The 18,898-nt window shown below is 52.1% G+C and overlaps 2 protein-coding genes across 5 annotated transcripts; both read right to left on the bottom strand.

Annotated features, from left to right (window-relative positions):
* Window positions 1-164: 164 nt before the first annotated feature.
* Window positions 165-11,147, bottom strand: prkar2b (protein kinase, cAMP-dependent, regulatory, type II, beta). Of its 4 annotated transcripts, XM_086110252.1 has the most exons (11): window positions 10,140-11,135; window positions 8,536-8,571; window positions 8,242-8,294; window positions 7,298-7,381; window positions 6,855-6,961; window positions 6,265-6,418; window positions 5,327-5,428; window positions 5,103-5,177; window positions 2,393-2,461; window positions 1,925-2,060; window positions 165-1,087 (listed from the first exon to the last, which is right to left on the bottom strand). In XM_086110252.1, exons 1-11 carry the CDS (start codon window positions 10,474-10,476, stop codon window positions 954-956), a joined length of 1,287 nt encoding a protein of 428 aa, XP_085966378.1. In that variant the 5' UTR covers window positions 10,477-11,135; the 3' UTR covers window positions 165-953. The 4 variants fall into 4 exon arrangements, with proteins under 4 accessions (XP_085966378.1, XP_085966376.1, XP_085966377.1 ...); XM_086110250.1 differs by having other exon boundaries at window positions 165-2,060; window positions 10,140-11,147; XM_086110251.1 differs by having other exon boundaries at window positions 8,242-8,571; window positions 10,140-10,443.
* Window positions 11,148-11,517: 370 nt separating this feature from the next.
* Window positions 11,518-18,185, bottom strand: hsp90b1 (heat shock protein 90, beta (grp94), member 1). Its single transcript, XM_086110248.1, has 18 exons — window positions 18,017-18,185; window positions 17,436-17,538; window positions 16,786-16,927; window positions 16,590-16,706; window positions 16,185-16,516; window positions 16,011-16,122; window positions 15,454-15,585; window positions 15,247-15,363; window positions 14,983-15,120; window positions 13,906-13,983; window positions 13,761-13,826; window positions 13,354-13,623; window positions 13,025-13,270; window positions 12,469-12,605; window positions 12,326-12,404; window positions 12,042-12,197; window positions 11,857-11,976; window positions 11,518-11,782 (listed from the first exon to the last, which is right to left on the bottom strand). The coding sequence occupies exons 1-18, from the start codon at window positions 18,063-18,065 to the stop codon at window positions 11,756-11,758; spliced, it is 2,421 nt and encodes an 806-aa protein (XP_085966374.1). The 5' UTR covers window positions 18,066-18,185; the 3' UTR covers window positions 11,518-11,755.
* Window positions 18,186-18,898: the final 713 nt, after the last annotated feature.

The raw sequence follows: 18,898 nt of genomic DNA, 5'->3' as shown, positions 1-18,898 counted from the left end.
CATTTTCAGATTTTTGTCAGTATTTGTTAGTTGTCATTTCGATTTTTTGGTTAATATATTTTAATTCTCCGGATGACATTTTGGCCATAAAATCTCATCCTTCCATTTAAATTTTGAAAAGAAGGACTGTGCTGGGATAACGCAGGAAACAAAGTAACGCAAAGGTGGATTTATTTTTTATTGACAAGGAACGTGAAACATACAGTCATCATGACGGCTCAGTGAACTGGGTTTGCGGTGAAGAAAAAAGTACCTGCGCAAGGGATGAAACGAAAAATTATTGTCACATTTGATTTGTTTTCATTTGAAGTGGACAACACCCAAAAAAGTTCACTTCTATTCACTTTCAAATTGATCGGCGCTCCCGAACATTGTTGTCGTCGAGGTAGACATAAACATCGTCTGGCACGCACACACCCCCAAAAAATCTGCAGGACTTGGATTCCCCCCCCCCCCCAAATTTTTTTTTTTTTAACATGGCCACACATGAGAATAACTGAAGCAATTGCATGTCCTTCCTTCTGATGAAATTGGACAACACTGTGTTGGCAAGTCTTAAAAAAAAAAAAAAAAAAAAAAAATACCCGCTATCTGTCTGAAGTTTTTTTGCGAAAGAATACTAGGAGGCCACTGGGCACGCACATTTAACACAGAAATATAAATGTTGAGGTCCCAGCATGTTGACATTCCGTCTGAGGCAAAAAAAAAAAAAAAGAAGTGCTTCTTCAGCCAACGCCGGAACCAAAACGGGACACCAACAAAGGTCAAATGCGGATGGAAAGGGAGCGTCAAGTGACTCCGCTTTGGCGTACGTGACTGGACTGCAAAACACCTACTGTACGTCTCGTCGTGATCGTCCTGTAAGAAAAGCTCTGTTGGTTTCTTTCGCCCTTTTTTTTTTTTGTGGAAGCGGACACGGGAGGGGCGGCCGAAAAGCCTTCCGCCGAGCGGTCTCAGGCGCACCGCTGCTCGATGTCGGCGCCGCTTCCGAACAGCGTCAGGAGCTGCTCCTCGTAGTTGGCAATGTTCCTTTTCATGATGTCCATGCACGGGCCCAGGAGACGTTCGAAGGCTTTCACGTCCATCACTGAGGAGCGCAAGAAAACGCCGTTAGCCCTTTGCGAGATGCGCGCTCCAGCGCTCCCTCGGTCCAAAGCGCCTCTAAAGGCCGCATCTCCAAATGTTGTTTTTTTCTTTTCACGGTTCGTTCAATGTTGCAAACGGTCGCGGAGACATTCGCAAACAGTTTTTCTCGTCGCCAACCCCCCCCCCCCCCCCCGGCTCCTTATCTCGATTTGAAATCGGAGAGGCAAACGGGCGCCGTCGTTCTCTCCGGCTTCTTTCATCCCGGGCGGCTGCCTCGAGTCTCGCCTCTCCTTTCTCTCCAAACGGCCTTTCGTGCCTTCGTCACAGACATCCACGTACTTGACTTTGGGGTCAGCCGATCCTCCATCGAGCATCTCCAGTTGGTCCAAAACGCTGCGGCTCGTCGGAGGAAGCGCGTCCCTCCTACCGTGGCGGGGCTTCACTTTTGAAGATCCGACAATTTGTTTTCCAATCTCGAAAGGGGCCGGCCCCCCCTTCCCTCCGGCAGCTCCCGCCCACTGCCTCGGGCCCGCGTGGGCCCGGACGCCATCAGAGGTAGCGAGAACTAAGCGGAGGCTCCGAGGGGGTGGAACGAACGTTGGGCAAGCCCCCCCTCGCTGCCCAGCGGAAAAAAACAAACCTCATTTCTATTCTTTGGCTTTTGACTTTGACCGCGCTCTCTCGGCGGCCTTTGTTATTTGTTCTCCTTGCTCCGCGTACGGCACTTTCTTTGAAAGTCGAGTCGACTCCAGTTGGGAATGCGGATCCGCGGCGCGATTGCAAAACGCCACTCGAGAAAAGCCAGGCGAGCGCGGCCCCGTCCCGGAAGGGCATTTACCCAAGCATTTGACGCTCCCCACGGCGTAGGCGGAGGCGGCTCTGGGCTTGTTGGTGACCAGCGCCAACTCCCCGAAGTACTGGCCCCGGGAGCACGTGGCGATTTCCACTTCCTCTTCGTCCTGCTCCTTTTTCGTCTGCAAACAGAGAAGCGCACGCAACGGGCGCTAAAGAGGAGCGCCGACACCAAGATTTTGGGGTCCGGCCAACGCGAATGCGGGAGACTCCCAAGCTTGTGAAAAGAAAAAGATTTCATTCCGGTAATCGGAGCCCTTTAGGGAAACAAGAAAAATGGAGACTTTCTTCTTGGAAGACAAAATATTTTGTTTGAACTTCAGTCCTTTGGGCAAGGTCATCTCTCGCAAATGATGAAGCGGTACGGGCCTCGCCAGTTTGAGAGCCCGAGTGCCGTCGCACAATTAAAACCGAGGGAAAACCCAAAAGTGCTTTTCCTCAGCGTGAAACTCACCCTGCTCCTCTTCATGGTGATCCGAACTCGGCCGGACTCCACGATGTAGAAACAATCGGCCGACTCACCCTGACAACCAAACAAGGTCATTGGAGATTATTGCAAGTATTGTGAACGGCAGGGGAGGGCAAACCTAAGGTCAAAAGGTCATCTTTTGAAAACGTACAGATGGGCCAATGCATCTGTGGATGAAGTTAACATTTGAATGTCAAATGTTTCAGAATCACGTGACAAAGTCAACTGATTGCTTTAATATTGATATGACAATAATAAAGCAGATTATAGAATATGTAGTGCGACCTGTCATTCAGAGCTGGTATCTTTCCATCAAAAATGAAACTTGCTAAAGTTATTCCAATCTATAAAAGTGGAGAAAGACATCGGTTTTCAAATTATAGACCGATATCACTACCACCACAATTTTCAAAAATATTAGAAAAACTATTTTCTCGCAGACTTGATAGCTTTATACAAAAGCACGCGCCGTTAAGTGAGAAGCAATATGGCTTCGGGGGAAAACGGACCACCTCAACGGCAGTTATGGAGTTTGCGGAAGCAATAGCCACTAATATAGACGACAAAGAATTTACTGTTGGGGTTTTCCTAGATCTAAAAAAAGCTTTTGACACAATAGATCACAGTAGATTATTGAAAAAACTAGAAAGATATGGCATTAGAGGTGTAGCTTATAAATGGATAAAAAGTTATTTAGAAAACAGATATCAGTACGTGCAGCTCGACAATAAAAAAACGAATCAACTGAAAATCACTCACGGAGTTCCTCAGGGGTCAGTGCTTGGTCCAAAGCTATTCATCTTATATATATAAATGATATCTGCAAGGTCTCAAAACAATTTAAATGTGTCCTATTTGCTGATGATACAACTTTCTACTGTTCTGGAATAAATCGGAAACGGCTCCTGACAACCGTAGAAAATGAATTCAACAAATTAAAAAAACTGGAACGACAGAAATAAATTGTCACTTAACCTGAAAAAATCGAAGTTAATTGTTTTTGGCACAAGACCAATCAAACACCAAGCTAAAATTAAGGTCAACTCAATTGAGATAGAAAGAGCGTATGAAACCAAGTTTCTCGGATTAGTAATAGACTCCAAACTATGTCGGAAGCCACATATCGATAACGTAAAAAGAAAAATAGCCAAAACCGTCGGGATCCTCTACAAAACCAAGGAAGTATTCAATAAGAGATCTTTGTACACATTATACACTTCATTATTATGACCATATATGACCTACTGTGTGGAAACGCCTGCAAAACAAACACACTCCCTATTCTCAACCTACAAAAAAAAGCCATTCGAATTATTAATAGATCAAAATATACGGGACCCACAAATCCACTATTTATCAAATTAAATACGATGAAATTTTATGACCCGGTTGACTTTAAAACCGCCCAATTAATGTACAAAGCACACAATAACCCGCTCTGCCAAAACATTCAGAAGTTTTTCGAAATTCGAGAAAGCAGCTATGATTTAAGAGGTACCGACTTATTCCAAAAACTCAAAACAAGAACAAACATCAAGCAAAGAAGTGTATCTATCAAAGGTGTTCATCTGTGGAATAATCTCCAAACGGACCTGAAAATGAGTAAATCGCTTGCCGAGTTCAAAAACAAATTCAAAAAAATAGTACAAACAAGCTACATCAATCAGAGTCAAAATGATCAATTCAAAACATGAAATATAATGATAAATCAGAACTAAGTTGATAAATAGAGAAAGGTATTGAAATCTCCATTATGAAGACAAGAGAAAATTGACACAAGAGTGTCAGGGTGTGGAAGTATATAATCCCGATACAAACCAAAAGTTGTAAAAATATCACGGTTAAGGCTAAAGTAGGAGCCTTAATGGAGACTTCTTTCTTCTCCGATTGATATAAAAATGATTTATTAGATATAAACACATAACGGGGTAGGACTAGATACGTTTTTTTACTTCTTCCTACTCCCTTGAACATAATAACTGTGTTGAATGAAGATTGATTTCTTTCTTTTTACCTACCTTATTTTCTGTCAAATTATTACTGTATATATGTTTTATGTTCAATAAACAAACAAACAAAGAACAAAGGAATCCCAGCACATTTCACATTTGCGTTTGTCCCCCGGGAGCCATTCTCGGGAATTTGCCGAATCGCTCCGAAATTCCCGTTTTGTTGCTTCCGTTCTTTGTGAGGAGGCCGCAAGATGGCGCCAGAGGCCGTCTCGCCGGAAAGGAGGACTGTACCGTACGTCGGTGGCATGGAACTTGAGCGTCGGGTGCCGCGGCTCAACCGAGACACAATCTTTGGATCGTGGAGGGGAGCTCCGTTTCGCTCGGAGTCTCGTGCGTGGACGCGTGCACTTATTACCCTTTTTTCTTTTTTTTTTTTAAACTCGTGTCATCTGTAAAACGCTCACGTTGGAAGATCCCGGTTTGGGATTTATGGACAGATTAAAGTGTTCGTATCGGCGATGATTAAAACATTCACGGGGGAGGCGTCAACGCGTGTCAATCGTTCATTCTCATTTTGTATGTTATTATTTAATGAAGGAATTATCGAACGGCGACATTTTCGGTCTTGATCGATTCAAATTTGACAATTTTTCAAATGACAAATCATTTTTAAAAATACACGGGGGGGGGGGGGGGTGGAGACATTTTAATGAACCGATTTTAGGATGCGCAACAAATTTTACCTGCGCAATAATCCGCTGCGAGTCACAGTACACTTTAGTCGAAATCACATCCGCCACTTTCATCCTCTCGGAAAGCTGCGGGCAGACAAAATAAGACAGGAAATCAATCAATACAGTCGAGAAAAGCAATAAGCTTTTCGCGATTTTTTCAGTGTCACGGCATGCCGCAGCCAGCCAAGCCGCCCCCCCCCCCCCCCCGCAAAAAAAAAAAGAAGAGTGGCGACCTCCAGCGATGTGAGCAGCGGAAGCGTTTCAATGAAGGCCTCGTACAACTTCCTCTTCTTGGCGTTGTTCTTTACGATGATCCTCCGAAACGTCAGACGGTCCTGGGGAGAGAGAAAAGAAAAACATCGGAAACATTTTTGCCGCTGTCTGGACGACTTCCGTTCAAATCTGAAGCCAGGCGAGCAGATTGTCACGCGCATTACCGCCCCCTTGTGGCTCACGTGGTTAGCCGACACCGGAGTACTCGAGGTTCACGTCTACGGCGGGCGGGCCCAGGAAGCGTGAAAATCTGCGCCCGTTACGTACGCATCAGAAAAAAAAAGACATTGAAATGCTTGGAAAGGCACGATGGCAAAACAAAAATACGGCCAAGAAGCCGCTCCGAGCCACAACTCAGGCCCCCCCCCCGCGCTCAGACGCACACCGAACCGCTCAGCTCCTCACATGTCACTCACTCACCGGGGCCCACCCCTGAAAGCAGGGGTGTCAAAGTCGGGTCCTGGAGGGCCGCCGTCAGGCCGCACGTTTTCCAAGCCTCCCCGTTGCGACGCACCCGATTGAAATGAGCAGATCATCGGCGAGCTCCGCGCGAGCCTGACATTGAAGCTGTTCATTTGAAGCGGGTGCGTTGCAACATGCGGGACAGCGGCCCTCCGGGATCTGACTTTGACACCCCTGCCTTAAAGGAACGCACCCACCACACAAATCCAGCACCACATCTAGTCAAGCGCTTTCTTTCTCCGTGTACTGCCGTTATTCTTTGATTTGACTGCCGACGAGTTTTCTTTTCCTCAACTTTTTTGCAAACATCTTTGTTGAATGCGCCGGTCGTATTCGCGGGCCGACCCCACGGATAAAGCCGGCTTCCGGCTCAAATGAAAACGGACGCGCGGCAACGGAATGGGACGGACGTGCTCGCCGAGCGCCGGTCACTCACGAGGCACCAGAGGGCTCCGGGCGAGGCGGCCACGACGGTGGCCGCCCTGGGCGTGTTGTACATCAGCGCCAGTTCCCCGAAGCTGCCGCGGTTGTCGTAGCGACCCACCAGCTTCTCGGCGCCCTCCGCCTTGACAAGAACGCTGAAGGTCCCCCTGAGGAGGGGGGAAAAAAAGACAAAATGGGACACACGCGCGGGGAGAGGAGAGACGACGGCGGCCGCCGAATCCGCGCTCACTTGGGTTAGCCCGTCAATCGACGGCGTTTCGCGCTAGCTGGGTTGCGAGTTTTCGTCTTCCGGGGTACAATGTGGAGTGTTTTTTGCCAAATGGCTCCATGGCCGAATTTGTCGGGGGGGGGCCCCCGGTGCTAATCCCGCTGAATAAACAGCGCTCGGCGTCATAGCGCGTCGGGTCGCTCGACTCAGGAAGTGGCGCCAAAGCGCTTGGAGCGGAGGGGGGCGCCGTACCGGCCCTTGACGTTAGCGCGGGCCGGGGGCCGCCGTCGTCTCTCCTCTCCCCGCGCGTGTGTCCCATTTTGTCTTTTTTCCCCCCTCCTCAGGGGGACCTTCAGGCGGCCGTGTGACCTTACCTCTCGATCACATAAAAGTTGTCCCCGTCATCGTCCTGGTCAATGACGCGTTCGCCTTCGGCGCAGAACTTCTCAAACATGGCGTCCAACACTTGCGCCATCTCTTCCTGGGTAGGCAGAGAACGCAACGTCGGTCATCCGATGCCGCTGACGTCTTGGCCCGTCGATCTCCTCTTCCTTTGCCGATCGGACGGCCCGCGACGCTTCGTCCGCTCTCTCGGCAGCAGGAAGCGCTGGATTTCGGCCCGCGACGACGACCGCGTGGTTTTTTTTTTTGGTTTTTTCCGACGTCCTCCGATGGCTCGGTCGGGGCGAGCCCCAATCGGCAAAACCGCATCCCCGCACATTCGTGCAGCCTTTTTGTTGACATTGGTTGCCCATTTTGTTCCGCTTCGAGAAGAGATAAATGTCGACGGTGTTATCGGACGACGGGGGGTACTCACGGGCTCCAAATTCTTGAAGAGGAGAATGTCCCGGCACGCTTCCTGGAGTCTCCGTCGCTGCTCGTCCGTTTTGGGGTGGGCGACCTGCACGTCGCGATCGGACGCCGATCACTCGGCGGCGCCGACAAAGCAAGTCTCATTTCCCCTTCCGTTGCCCCGAAACGACGGGAGCGCCGAGCCGCCGATGCATTTTTTTTCTCGGGCAAATACGCCGAAACGTCCTCGCCAGGACGGCGCGGTGGACTTGGAGGCGACGCGCTACCGACGGCGGGCGAAAAGGTCGATCGTGCGTCGCAGCCGGAAGAAAAGCACGCCGTTAACTCATTCGCTCCCAAAGACGTCTTTTCAGACTTGGCTGGTGCCGGATGAGTTAAGAATCCCGCGTATGTCATCGTGAAGAACGGCGTTGACATGGATGATTAAAAGAGATTGAAGAGGTTTGGTCCCCCCGCAGCGATGCTCGGGATGGCCCGTGGCGGGATGGCAAAACGGAAAGCGGAACGTGCCGTGGTGCTAACCGGTTGCGTTTTTCAACGAACCGCGCGGAGGACCTCGTTGATCCCTCGCTGCGATTTCCCACCTCCTTTGCCGGCGGCTCCGTTGCAACATTTGAAAGCGAGAACGGAGCGCGGCCTTTCAAGTCTTTGGCGCCGACTGCGATTCTTATGCGCCCCACCTTTGGAAGGCGTCGGGACTTGATTCCGCATTATAGAGAAAGAAAAGAAGCCGCATCCCCTCCGCAACCGCTATCGCCGAGGCCAAATGCCAGAAAAAGTCCCTTCGAAGGCAAATTCCAACGTACTCGCCAGTCCAAATGTTTTTACTCCACGTTGGCAGCTCTGCGCTTCCATAGTAAGTTCGCAATATTGTTCAATGACACAAACAAGGAGCAAAAAAGAGGCCATCGCTGACCAGGAGAAGAACGCAGCAAGTAACGCGCTTACCCTGGGCTCTTTCTCCTCATCGTCTTCATCGGGGTTGAAGGCTTCGGCGCACACTGTCCCACAAAAGGGCGGCGTGTCAATTTCCGTGCGTTTCGGCGGGAAAAGAAGATTTGAAAGAAACGGCGAGGGGAAAAAAGCAACGCGGCCACCAAACGAATGAAAGCGGCGTGCCAAGGCGCCGCCGCGTCTCTCCATCGGGGACTTTGGACGGAGGACGGAAGGAAAAGGACGGACGCGGCGGTTGTCACCGGGGCCCGTGGTGGAGATTTGCCAAGCGGCGACGCCGGAACTCACCCGACGCTCTTCTGATGAATCTGTTCGTGGTCGGCGCTGGCAAAAGACAAGAGAAATGCGCAGTCCGGTCAACGGGCGGCTGCTTTTTCTTCTTTTTGAAAGCTTGACCTCATTTGGATTATTCAGCCGTTTACATGGAGAGCTCCGCGAGGACGCCGCTGCGCGCTCGCGAGTGCCCGCGCGCTCCTCCCCCGAGCCAATTTCAAAGACGCGCGGCACAATGAAGGCGCAACGGCCCTCGGCGGGCTCGCCTCGCCTCGCCCCGCGAAACAAGGCACCCGCGCGACAATACATCAGGACGGATTGTTTCCGGCAGTCGGTTGGTCGAAGTGAGCGCATCAGTCCGATAGCCGCTCCTCGACAATGTTTGGGGTCCAAACGTGTCCGCAAAAGAAATGAAACAAACAAAAATGAGGCTTTTTCTCGCCCGGTTTGGATGGCTTACGTTGATAAAGAACAAAACAAAAAAAATGGAAAGGACTCCCGGCCCGAGCGCTCATGGTCGGGTCATTGTGTAGTTGTTTTTTTTTTTTTTTTTTTTTTTGCTTCACTCATGGTTTTGTTTGATACTTTGGATTCGTTTCGTTTTCAGGACTTTGTTTGTTTAGGATGTAGTTTTCTGTATTTTATCAATACTGTTGTGAACAGACAAATATGCTCTCAATTAGTTCCTGTTTTACTTTGAAGGATCTGTTCCAACTTCCGTTTTGTCCACTATATATATATATGCTGTGTGTGTTATACTTGACTATCACCAATTCTAATAAAACAAGAGACGTACGGCGCAGATTTTCCCTCCGTTTATCCAGCCGCCCTGAGGGGTGACGCGCGGGTATACTGTATAAGTAAGCCGCTGACAACAAATGCACTTCAAGTTGACCCCGCTCCTCCCTCCCGCCTGCTTTTTGGGGTCCACCAACACCTCGCGACGTGACAGGAAATAGGCTCGCTAGAAGTTTCCCTCGTCCGACATGCTGCCAATTCAAATGATCGGCTCATCGGCGGCCCCCGCGGAAAAGCCTGAAAGCGAGCTCGAAGCAAGTGTGTCGGAGGGGGGGAGGGAGACCTCGAAAACGGCGGCTGCTCTCCGAGAGCGCGCCTGGGCCCCCCTGCCGGATGGTAACGGAAGAAGAAGGGGGGAAAAAAAGAAAAAAGACACGGCTGGGATGAAAATGAATCCCCCCCATCAGGGTGAAATGACGGGGAGAGGGTTGCACCCAAATCCGTAACTGAAGCGGATCGAAAAGAGTGGCCGTGACGTTGACTGCGTTTTCTTTCTTCGGCCGCATTGTCTGCTGAGCTAAGCTCGCTCCGCTCACACGGAGCTGTCAAAACAACGCACCCCTGACGCCCGCTAGCCCCTTGAGCGCATCTACCGGCCTTTTTTTTTCTTTTTTTTTGGGCGACTCACGCATGGGCGCGCTACGTCACGCACACGCGAGCCGCCGGCCGGGCCCGCTAGAGATCGTCAACAAATGCGCCTTGGAAGACGTTTGCACGCTCCATTCGGATGAGCCACTGATCCGAGTAGCATTTGATGGCGCCGGAGCGCTCGCCGCGCGCATTACGGTCGCATCCGCAGTGGAGGAGAGTCGAGCGCGTACCTTGAAATTCTTCCTCTTCGTCGTCGTCGTCGTCGTCGTCTTCTTCTTCTTCTCCGTTCTCCGAGTCGATCTGCATGGCCTCGTCGAGGAAGTTGACGGCCTTGCCGGGGGCCCTCGGCGGCGGCTCCCCTCCACGGTCGTCCCCATCCGGGCCCAAGAGCGCCCGGCGGCGGTTGCTGCTGCTGCTGCTGCTGCGGCGGCGGCGGCTCTCGCGGTCCTTGAGGCGGGTGAAGTACTGCAGGGCGAAGTCGAGAAGGTCCCCCGGCTGGTTCCTCAGCACTTCCACGGTGAAGCTCTGCAACAGCTCCGTCAGGCCCGCGGGGATTTCTATACTCATTCCTGTAGGGCGTCGAGAAAGGCTCGAGGGACAACGGCGGCGGCGGCGGCGGCGACGACGACGGCAGCAGCAAGACTCGAGAGGGCCGTCAAAGATGCGCTTTTTGCCCGAGAAAACGCCTCCTGGGCCCGAGCGGCATCATCAGCATCCTCGCCTTCTCCTTCCTCTGACGGCCGTGCAGGAAACCCACGCATGTGACCCGGGTTTCCATGGCAACGCCCCATCCAATGACCGCGCGGACGAGCCGCGGAGCTCCAGCAAAATACCGGACGCAGAAATAGAAAAAGTCAACATTTGTGACCGAACGGCGTGCCATCTGTCGCCGAAGCGCGTCGTACGAGGCCGGCCTCACATTTGCCAAAAGATATCTTGATGATGCTCCTCCAGACTTTTGGAAAAGACCGAGGAGTCCAAAATGGAACCTTCTGCAAGCCGTGCGGCCCGTTACGTACGGGTACGCCCGCGGGGAAAAACGGTGCACCGCATTTGATGGATAAAAAGAAGAGGATGCCAACCGTCAAGCGGGCTCCGATATGGCGCAGTTGACGAGTGGGCCGCAATTCCTCCGCAAACGCTCGATTGCAGGTCGCTATACTTTTCTCGCATGCGCGCAGGGAGGTTGGGATTTTTCTCTTTTGTGCCTCAATAAATTGAACGCTCATTCACAGACCGCATTTTGTATTTCCGCCGGTTGTCTCTGGGTGGGAGGAAATTTGAACAACCAAAACCGGGGTGTGATCGATATGCAAAGAACCGACACTTGCACAGCCCGCGCGCATACACGCGTTTGTCCGAAGGAAGCCCGACGCTTTTGCGTTTCAAGCGTACCTTCTACCTTCGTGCACTTGCACTCATCGTGCGCAATCCTCGTACCGTGCCTCCAAAATGACTTTTCAGGAGATTGCGCGTTTGTTCGACCAACGTTTGCTCATCAAGGAGAGGAAGCCATTTTCAACAACTCGCATCATTTGTGAACCGAACGCGCGTGTGGCCTGACCAACAACAGAATGCGTGCGTGTGCGTAAAAGACAAACGTCAACCTTCCTTTTCCCAGGAAACATTTATTCAATCAAGAGACAGGATCTTTCCATCAACACGTCAGTTAAATATTAACAAATTTACAGGTGTGAGGAATGTAAAAAAAAGAAAAGAACCCCCCCCCCCCCAAGCGCTCCTTAAAAAACAAAACAAAAGCCCGACCGACCCAGGACAAGCAACCACGGGAGGAGGCTGCTCTCAGTTGCCCGGCTTTACTGTTCCAAGTGCTCTCCAGGTGGCCTCACAGTTCGATTTTCTCTGTCATGACCTAGCAGGAAATCAGGAAAGAACGTCAAACGCAAGACTTGTTGCCGAAATGCAAGGCGCTCTGCTCTCTCTTACCACTTTGTCGTCTTCGCCATCGTCCAGGACCTCCTCGTCGTCGTCGTCGTCATCCTCGTCGCCGGCTTCCTCGTTCCGGTCCTCGGCCGGCTCCTCCTCCTCCTCGGGCTCCTCCTCCACCTCAAGTGAGCACAAGCACGTGTGGGCACGCGTCCCGCTCAAAGTCGGAGTCGCCGCGCGGCTACCTGCTCCTCCAGCGGGATGTTCATGCTGAGCCTCAGCATGCGTTCTATCCTGTCGCCGTACGCCTTGGTGTCGGCCAGCTGGTAGCCCGAGCGCAGGGTGGCCGTCTCGAAGAGGACGGCGGCCAGGTCCGACGCCGTCTGGTCCTCGGCGTCGTCCTGAACGCGCACGACAATTGAACGCGACGCTCGTGCACTTTCTCGGGTTCATTTTGCAATCGGAGGCGGGAACGAGACACTTTGCGTGAATGGCGTTCTCGGGTGGATTCCTTCATCGGCGCACTTACGTTGACCCGCTTGAGCATCCGCTTGATGAGGGGATGCTTGGGGTTGATTTCTAACGTCTTCTTCTGACTGGCGTAGTAACTGCAAGGTCGGGGCGCAACGTTAGCGGCGGCCGAGTGGCTTTCGGGGTGGCCGACTCACTCACTTGGTGGAAATGTCTTTGCCCGTCTGGTAAGCCTGCGCCTTCATGATGCGCTCCATGTTGCCCGACCAGCCGTACTGGCTGGCCACCAGCGCGCAGGGAGAGTCGGTCAGCCGCTGAGACAGGACCGCCTTCTCGATCTGCGCAACAATTCAAACGCGTGAGATTGAGCCAAGGCCGGGATTCGCCCTCCTCCGTGTTAAACGCGTTGAGGTGAAAGGAGGGCGTCATCTTTTGGAGGAAAAAGAAAATATATGTACACGGTATACATATATGCCGTTACGACTATCCAAAATGCTTTTACCCCCCAAAAAAAAACCGATTTGAGTCAACACCTTTCGCAGAAAGCCGACGAAATAAACGAGACACTCCAAACAAGACCGATGACCGACTTGAGGCCATCTTTAAGCGCGTCTCTCGTCCTTCCGTAGTTTGGTCACCCGCGATTTCACGTCGTTGATCGGTTCAGCAACGAGAATGATGTGAACGTTCACAAATGCGCCTCCCGATTGCAGATCGGCGCCATCGGCTCTTCGATCCGAGATGTGAAAAATCTGACCTTGTCCTTGAGCGCCTTGTCCTTGAGCCAGGCGGTGAGCGGCTCGTACTCCTTCTCCTGCGCCTCGCGCTTCTCTTTGGCCTCGTCGCTCTCGTCAAACTTGACGCCCTCCTTGGCCACGTTCTGGAAGCGCTTGCCGTCGAACTCGGGCAGCGCCTGGACGCAGTACTCGTCCACGGGCTCCGTCAGGTAGATGACCTCGTAGCCCTTCTTCAGCAGCCTCTCCACGAAGGGCGACGCCTCCGCCTGGAACGCAAGGGGCGGTGAGGACGGCGGAGGCCCCGCATCGCCCCCGCAGGGGGATGGCGAGGGCTCCGTTCGCGGCGTACCTCCTTCCTGTTGGTGCCGGCCATAAAGTAGATCTTGTCCTGCTTCTCCTTCATGCGCTCGACGTACCGCTCCAGGCTGGCCAGCGTCGTGTCGCTGTTGGACGTTTGGAAGCGCAGCAGCTTGGCCAGGCGGGTGCGGTTGGAGTGGTCCTCGATGACGCCCAGCTTGATGTTGGTGCCAAACTCCTTCCAGAACTTGTCGTCGTACTGCTCCTCGGCAATCTTCTTGATCATGTCCAGCGTTTTGCGCACCAGCTTCTTGCGGATCACCTGAGCGCAAGGGAGAGAAACCCCAAACGAATGACTTTCGATATTCAACGTTTCTTTTGTTTTAACGTCATCAAAAAAATATTTGTCGAGCGACGGGGCCGCGCAGGCAGAAATGGCAGGATTTGCAATGGATTCACCTTGAGCAGTTTGTGCTGCTGCAGAGTCTCTCGGGACACGTTCAGGGGGAGGTCATCGGAGTCAACCTGATTAAAAAGAAAAACGAGGAATTGAAAAAAACACCATTTCGAGCCTTCCGGCATAAAAGGCGAAATGAGCACTCACCACTCCCTTGACAAAGTTGAGATATTTGGGCATCATGTCGTTGAAGTCGTCCGTGATGAAAACCCGCCGGACGAAAAGCTGCGACGAGACGACGCGCGTCAGCAGCCGGGAGAGACTTTGTAAATCCGCAATCGTGGTTTCATGAAACAAATGGGTTCTAAATAGCGCAAAAAGCTCATTCGTGTTTTGGGGAATCCAACCCCAAAAAAGAAAAAAAGAAAATTGTCACGTTGATAACGAAGGAGTTTGTCAAGCTAAATTCTTTGGAGTTACGACAGACGATAAATGAGCGCATCAAAGCCAATGCTTGTCCTTCGTGTTCCGTTGAGTTGCGCCATCGACCCGCGGCGCTGCAACAAATGCAATTGTGGTTTTGCACAGGAGGGCGCACCCGCATTTCCGACCAGACGGACGACGCGCTCGAAAATCAAACCGTGTGAAAATGCCGCAAAAACTCACTTCAGACAAAAGCTCTTTAGAATCCGAGAGTCTCCGCGTGATTTAAGGGGCCTTTTTTTTTTTTTTTTTTTTTTTTTAAGTTTACCAACCAAAAAGCTGTTGACAAGGAAAGAAAAGGAGCCGCGTTTCTGTTGGAGTGATGCAGATGCACGTTGGAGCGGCAAGGTCACCTCGAGCTTTTGACGTTTGGAAAGAATGATTTGTTCATTTTTCACCTTTGCACACAACAGTAAGGTCACACGGATACGCTGCCGTGACAAAGTATTTGGCCCCACTCCCGATTGTGGCATAGCTACCACACGCATACAAAAGTTTCAAATCCATTTTAATGACCTTCAGAGACAACTGAAGGTCGTACAAAATGCAGGGGTTTCCCCCCCCCCCCAAATACAAATACTTTTTCACAGCACTGTATTATCTTTGTAAAAGGGGAAAAACACCAACAAGAAAATTGTACGGGCTTAAATAAGCTTGAGCTTGTGCCATGATTTGCCCTCTTCTCAAAACTAAGCGGTCGCAGCGTTTCCATTTGGTCCCGCTTCACGAATGACTTTGTTGAGCGCATCTTTGGCCGCTTTGCGCCGCGGGCCGGAAACCTTCGCGCGCGCGCGCCCTCACCTTGATGTAGTCATTCTTCTTGGAGCCGTACTCGTCAAAGAGGCCGCGGGGGGCGGCGGTGGGCACGAAGAGGATGGACTTGAAGGTGACCTCGCCCTCGGCCGTGAAGTGGATGTGCGCCAGGGGGTTCTCGCTGTCCTGTTGGGAGCCGCGCTCGTTAGGTACGCCGGCACGTGCTCGCGCAGACATTGACCGACCGACCCCCCCCCACCCAGGGCTCAACGGGTTACGCCGCGTGGCTATTTTTGCCGGCGTCCGTCTCACCTTGGAGAAGGTCTTGTAAAAAGCGTTGTACTCGTCGTCCTCCACCTCCTTGGCTGGTCTCTGCCAGATGGGCTTGATGTCGTTCATCAGCTCCCAGTCCCACACCGTCTTCTCAACCTGCCGATCGGAAAACAAGCCAAGGACGAGTTATTTCTCCCCGGCAAAAAAAAAAGGATCGGCCTCTGACGGTTGCGTCCGACGTGGCACCTTTTTGGTCTTGGGTTTGTCTTTGTCCTCTTCTTCCTCCTCTTCCACCTCGGCCTCGTCTTCAGAGGCTTCTTTCTCGGGTTCCTCCGTCGCATCGGCATCCTCGTCGATGGGCTCCTCCACCGTCTCGGTCTGACGGGTACAAAGACAAAACCCAACGATCTCAGTTGGATCTGACGGCGACCAATTTCACCCCCCCCCCCCCATGCGCGTCATGCTAATGAGGCGTCGCTTTCAAAGACTCTGAATGGCTCGCTTTCACGCCGTGACATTGTTGGAACTTTATTTGCCTAATCAATCGCTCCGTGGCTTGTCCACAAAAATCGTTGGCTGTTCCCATCAAATGAGAAACTGAAGCCGTGACGTACGCATTTCTGAAAACGGGTCGTCCCCCACCCCCACCCCTCCGGTGGCCGTTTTTCAGCGGCCCGCGAGCGGACAAAAGCAAGTAACCTTTGACATGGGCCACAGGGTTGGAAATAAAATGTGCTGAAAATGCGCCACTGCTTGCCCCCCCCCTCCCCCGAGCAAAGAGGCTCCAAGATGCGAGCGGGTACCTTGCTGGCCCAAACGTAAATGGGGAAGTTGATGAACTGCGAGTATTTCCTGACGAGATTCTTGATGGTCTCCAGCTCCAGGTAGTCCGAGGCCTCCTCCTTCATCACCAACCTGCCAAAGGGACTGGAGGTGAGCCGGGGGGGGGCACCGCCGCCGGACACATTTGAACCTACGTGATGGTGGTTCCGCGGCCCAGCGTGTCGCCGCGGGGGTCCTCGATGACCGAGAACTGGTTGGAGTCCGACTCCCAGATGTGCTGCGTGCCGTTGTTGTGCTTGGAGGTGACGATAACCTTGTCGGCCACCAGGAAGGCCGAGTAGAAGCCCACGCCGAACTGGCCGATCAGCTCCGAGGTGGACCGGTCCTCGGACTGCATCTCCGTCATTTTGTTGAGGAACTCGCTGGTGCCCGACTTGGCGATGGTGCCCAGGTTCTTCACCAGCTCTTCTTTGGTCATGCCGATCCCCGTGTCGGTGATGTGGAGCACGTTCTTGTCTTTGTCCGACTGCGGGAGGAGGGGACGCATTTAGAAGGGTTTCGCGTCCCGCCGGCGGACGGCGGCCGCGGCGCCCGCGCACTTTGATTTTGATGGTCAGCTCTTCGTTGGAGGCCAGCGCGTCGTCGTCGGTGAGCGACAACAAGCGAATCTTATCCAGGGCGTCGGAGGCGTTGGAGATCAGCTCCCTGAGGAAGATCTGAGGGCAAAAGAGTCGTGAGCCGCGAAGCTCAAGCCCGGACGGCGCGCGCCCTCCTCAAGGCGCCCCCCCCGCTCACCTCCTTGTTCTTGTACAGGGAGTTGATGATCAGCTTCATCATGCGGTTGACCTCTGCCTGAAAGGCGTGCTTCTCAGACTTTTCTCGGAGTTCCTTGACCTGGGCTGCGTTCAAGCCGTCCAGCTGGATGGCTTCCTCCTCCCTGCGCGAGAAAACAAAACCCTCCCGGGTGAGTCGTCGCACACCGGCGGGCGTCTGCGCCCTCGCGGTCCCTCCGGCGCGGTCTTCGAAAAGTGCGGTCACGGGAACCTCGTTCAAAGCGGATTTTCCAATTCATTCATTTATGGATTTGGATTATGTCGTAAAAGAATGTCTTCCGAAATTATAGTCGAGTTTAATTCACGTTTAAAGCAGTCTTTTGCAATTTTGGGGCCCAAGCACATATTTTACACTCCACCGCTTAATCGTGTCACCGCTGCCCTCTTGGAGCAGGCCTTCGCTTTGCCCTCAGTTGGGTTGCCTTTGGCAAGCCATAGCTGGCACCGATGAACCGAGACATTATTTGTCGTAACCAGGAAATTTGCAGAAAGTGAACGTTGGCCAAAGCGTCTACCCCGGTCTGACTATCGAGTTAGACGCGTTGCTAAGGTTGGAGGGGCGCCGTCCTTGACTCGCACTGAGGTTCAGTTCCAATCAAGATGTTTCCTAACCTCTGAACCACCTCGTCATCGGTTTTGGAGCCATCCCTGCTTTTGCCCAGGTCCTCTTCCACGGTGCCGTCCACGTCCAGTTCATCCTCTGCCCTCACGGCGCCTAAAATTGAGGATGGGAGAGACGTCACGTGTTAGAGTCCCACCGAGTGGATACAGACAACGTTAGTTTCACGCTGGGCAGGCACGGGATTAGAATTGCAGCAACCAGATTTGAGCACGTAGGTGAAAAAACGACGACCCTCACTCAAGAATAACACGGGAGTACGAAAGGATCTGCCATTTCAAGCAAAAACAAACCAAAAAAAAAAACCCCCGTTGGCTGCAGATAACGGCAGTGACACGTTAGAAACTTTGGGAAAGCAGAGTGAATACATTCAAAGGCAACTTGGATGTTACGCCGCTGTGTACAATGACTGACCGATGCTAATACGGGGCATTTTGACGAGAATTCAAACAAGGCGTGAATGAATGTCGAGCAGTGATGGAAGAAGTAACAACGGCAAGCAAATCTAGCTTAGCGGCTAAAGCTAGCAAGTTCCCGGTCGGCGACAAACAGTACGGCTGTGTAGTTTACTCACCGAAGGCTAGCAGCCCGAGTAGAAGTCCTAAAAGGCACGCTCGCTTCATTTTGGGATTAGAGCTTGATTGTGAAGGTAGCACCTCGGCTCGGCCAAAAGGTGACGGGAACGCACGCCGTACCGCCGCTCCACGAGAAACTGACAATGGGCCGCCCTCGCGAACACTGTACACTTAAATGGCTCCCGCTGGACCAATGGCGGCGCACCACGCACGACCGTCGACCAATCACAGAGGAGACAACGCTGCGACGGGGACGAATCGGCGTCATCAACATAAGGCTATTCTGTCGAATCGTGGCTCGTCACCATTGGCCGCCGAAAGAACCCCCCCCCCCCCCCCCACCGATTTACGTGTTCAATTTGATTTTTTTTTCGTCACGCAGCAAGTGTTTTCATCTTACGTGGGTACAGTAATGATAGAAATTAATGTGAAGTTTAACCAGTTGAAAGCGATTTAATACTTAAAGACATTTAATACTACTACCGCTAGTACGTAGCTTCAATGGACCATATTTCATGGGGGAATTACTGATTGAGCCATACATACATTCTAGGCATTGGGTTACATCATGTGTAAAAGTGGCAACAGAACGTGGATTGACCTCAGTGCAATTTGACTTCAACTATGGCACGCGGCGTTTTAGAAATCATTCCCCGCAGCCTGCACGTCGTCTAGCTCAGTGGCCCCCCAACCTTTTTTTGTGTCACGTACCAGTTGAGACTAGTATATGCTATTCGCGGACCGGCAACCATTTGTTTCATTGCTTTTAACTTCCTTGTTTTAAAGCACCGGCACTGACGACAGAGATAATTCAACACTTTATCGACATTTTTTTTGCATTCCTTTCAGTTTTATTCAATAGTATAACAAATGCAGAATAA

The sequence above is a fragment of the Hippocampus guttulatus genome, chromosome 4 (genome assembly GCF_054856545.1).
Source record: "Hippocampus guttulatus isolate MCC_2025c chromosome 4, RoL_Hgut_1.0, whole genome shotgun sequence".
NCBI classification, from domain to species: domain Eukaryota; kingdom Metazoa; phylum Chordata; class Actinopteri; order Syngnathiformes; family Syngnathidae; genus Hippocampus; species Hippocampus guttulatus.
This window is presented reverse-complemented; position numbering and strand designations above follow the sequence as displayed.

What these genes read in the sequence shown, in the direction of transcription:
- prkar2b (XM_086110249.1), bottom strand. Translation starts at nt 10,286, where the DNA reads ATGGGGACGACCGTGGAGGGGAGCCGCCGCCGAGGGCCCCCGGCAAGG. An exon ending in CCGGAGCCCTCTGGTGCCTC is followed by an intron (nt 5,429 to 6,264) that starts GTGAGTGACCGG and finishes CTCTCTCCCCAG; the next exon opens with GACCGTCTGACGTTTCGGAG. An exon ending in CGCTGCTCACATCGCTGGAG is followed by an intron (nt 5,178 to 5,326) that starts GTCGCCACTCTT and finishes GTCTGCCCGCAG; the next exon opens with CTTTCCGAGAGGATGAAAGT.
- hsp90b1 (XM_086110248.1), bottom strand. Translation starts at nt 18,065, where the DNA reads ATGAAGCGAGCGTGCCTTTTAGGACTTCTACTCGGGCTGCTAGCCTTC. An exon ending in GGATGCTCAAGCGGGTCAAC is followed by an intron (nt 12,198 to 12,325) that starts GTAAGTGCGCCG and finishes GTGCGCGTTCAG; the next exon opens with GACGACGCCGAGGACCAGAC. An exon ending in ACATCCCGCTGGAGGAGCAG is followed by an intron (nt 11,977 to 12,041) that starts GTAGCCGCGCGG and finishes TGCTCACTTGAG; the next exon opens with GTGGAGGAGGAGCCCGAGGA.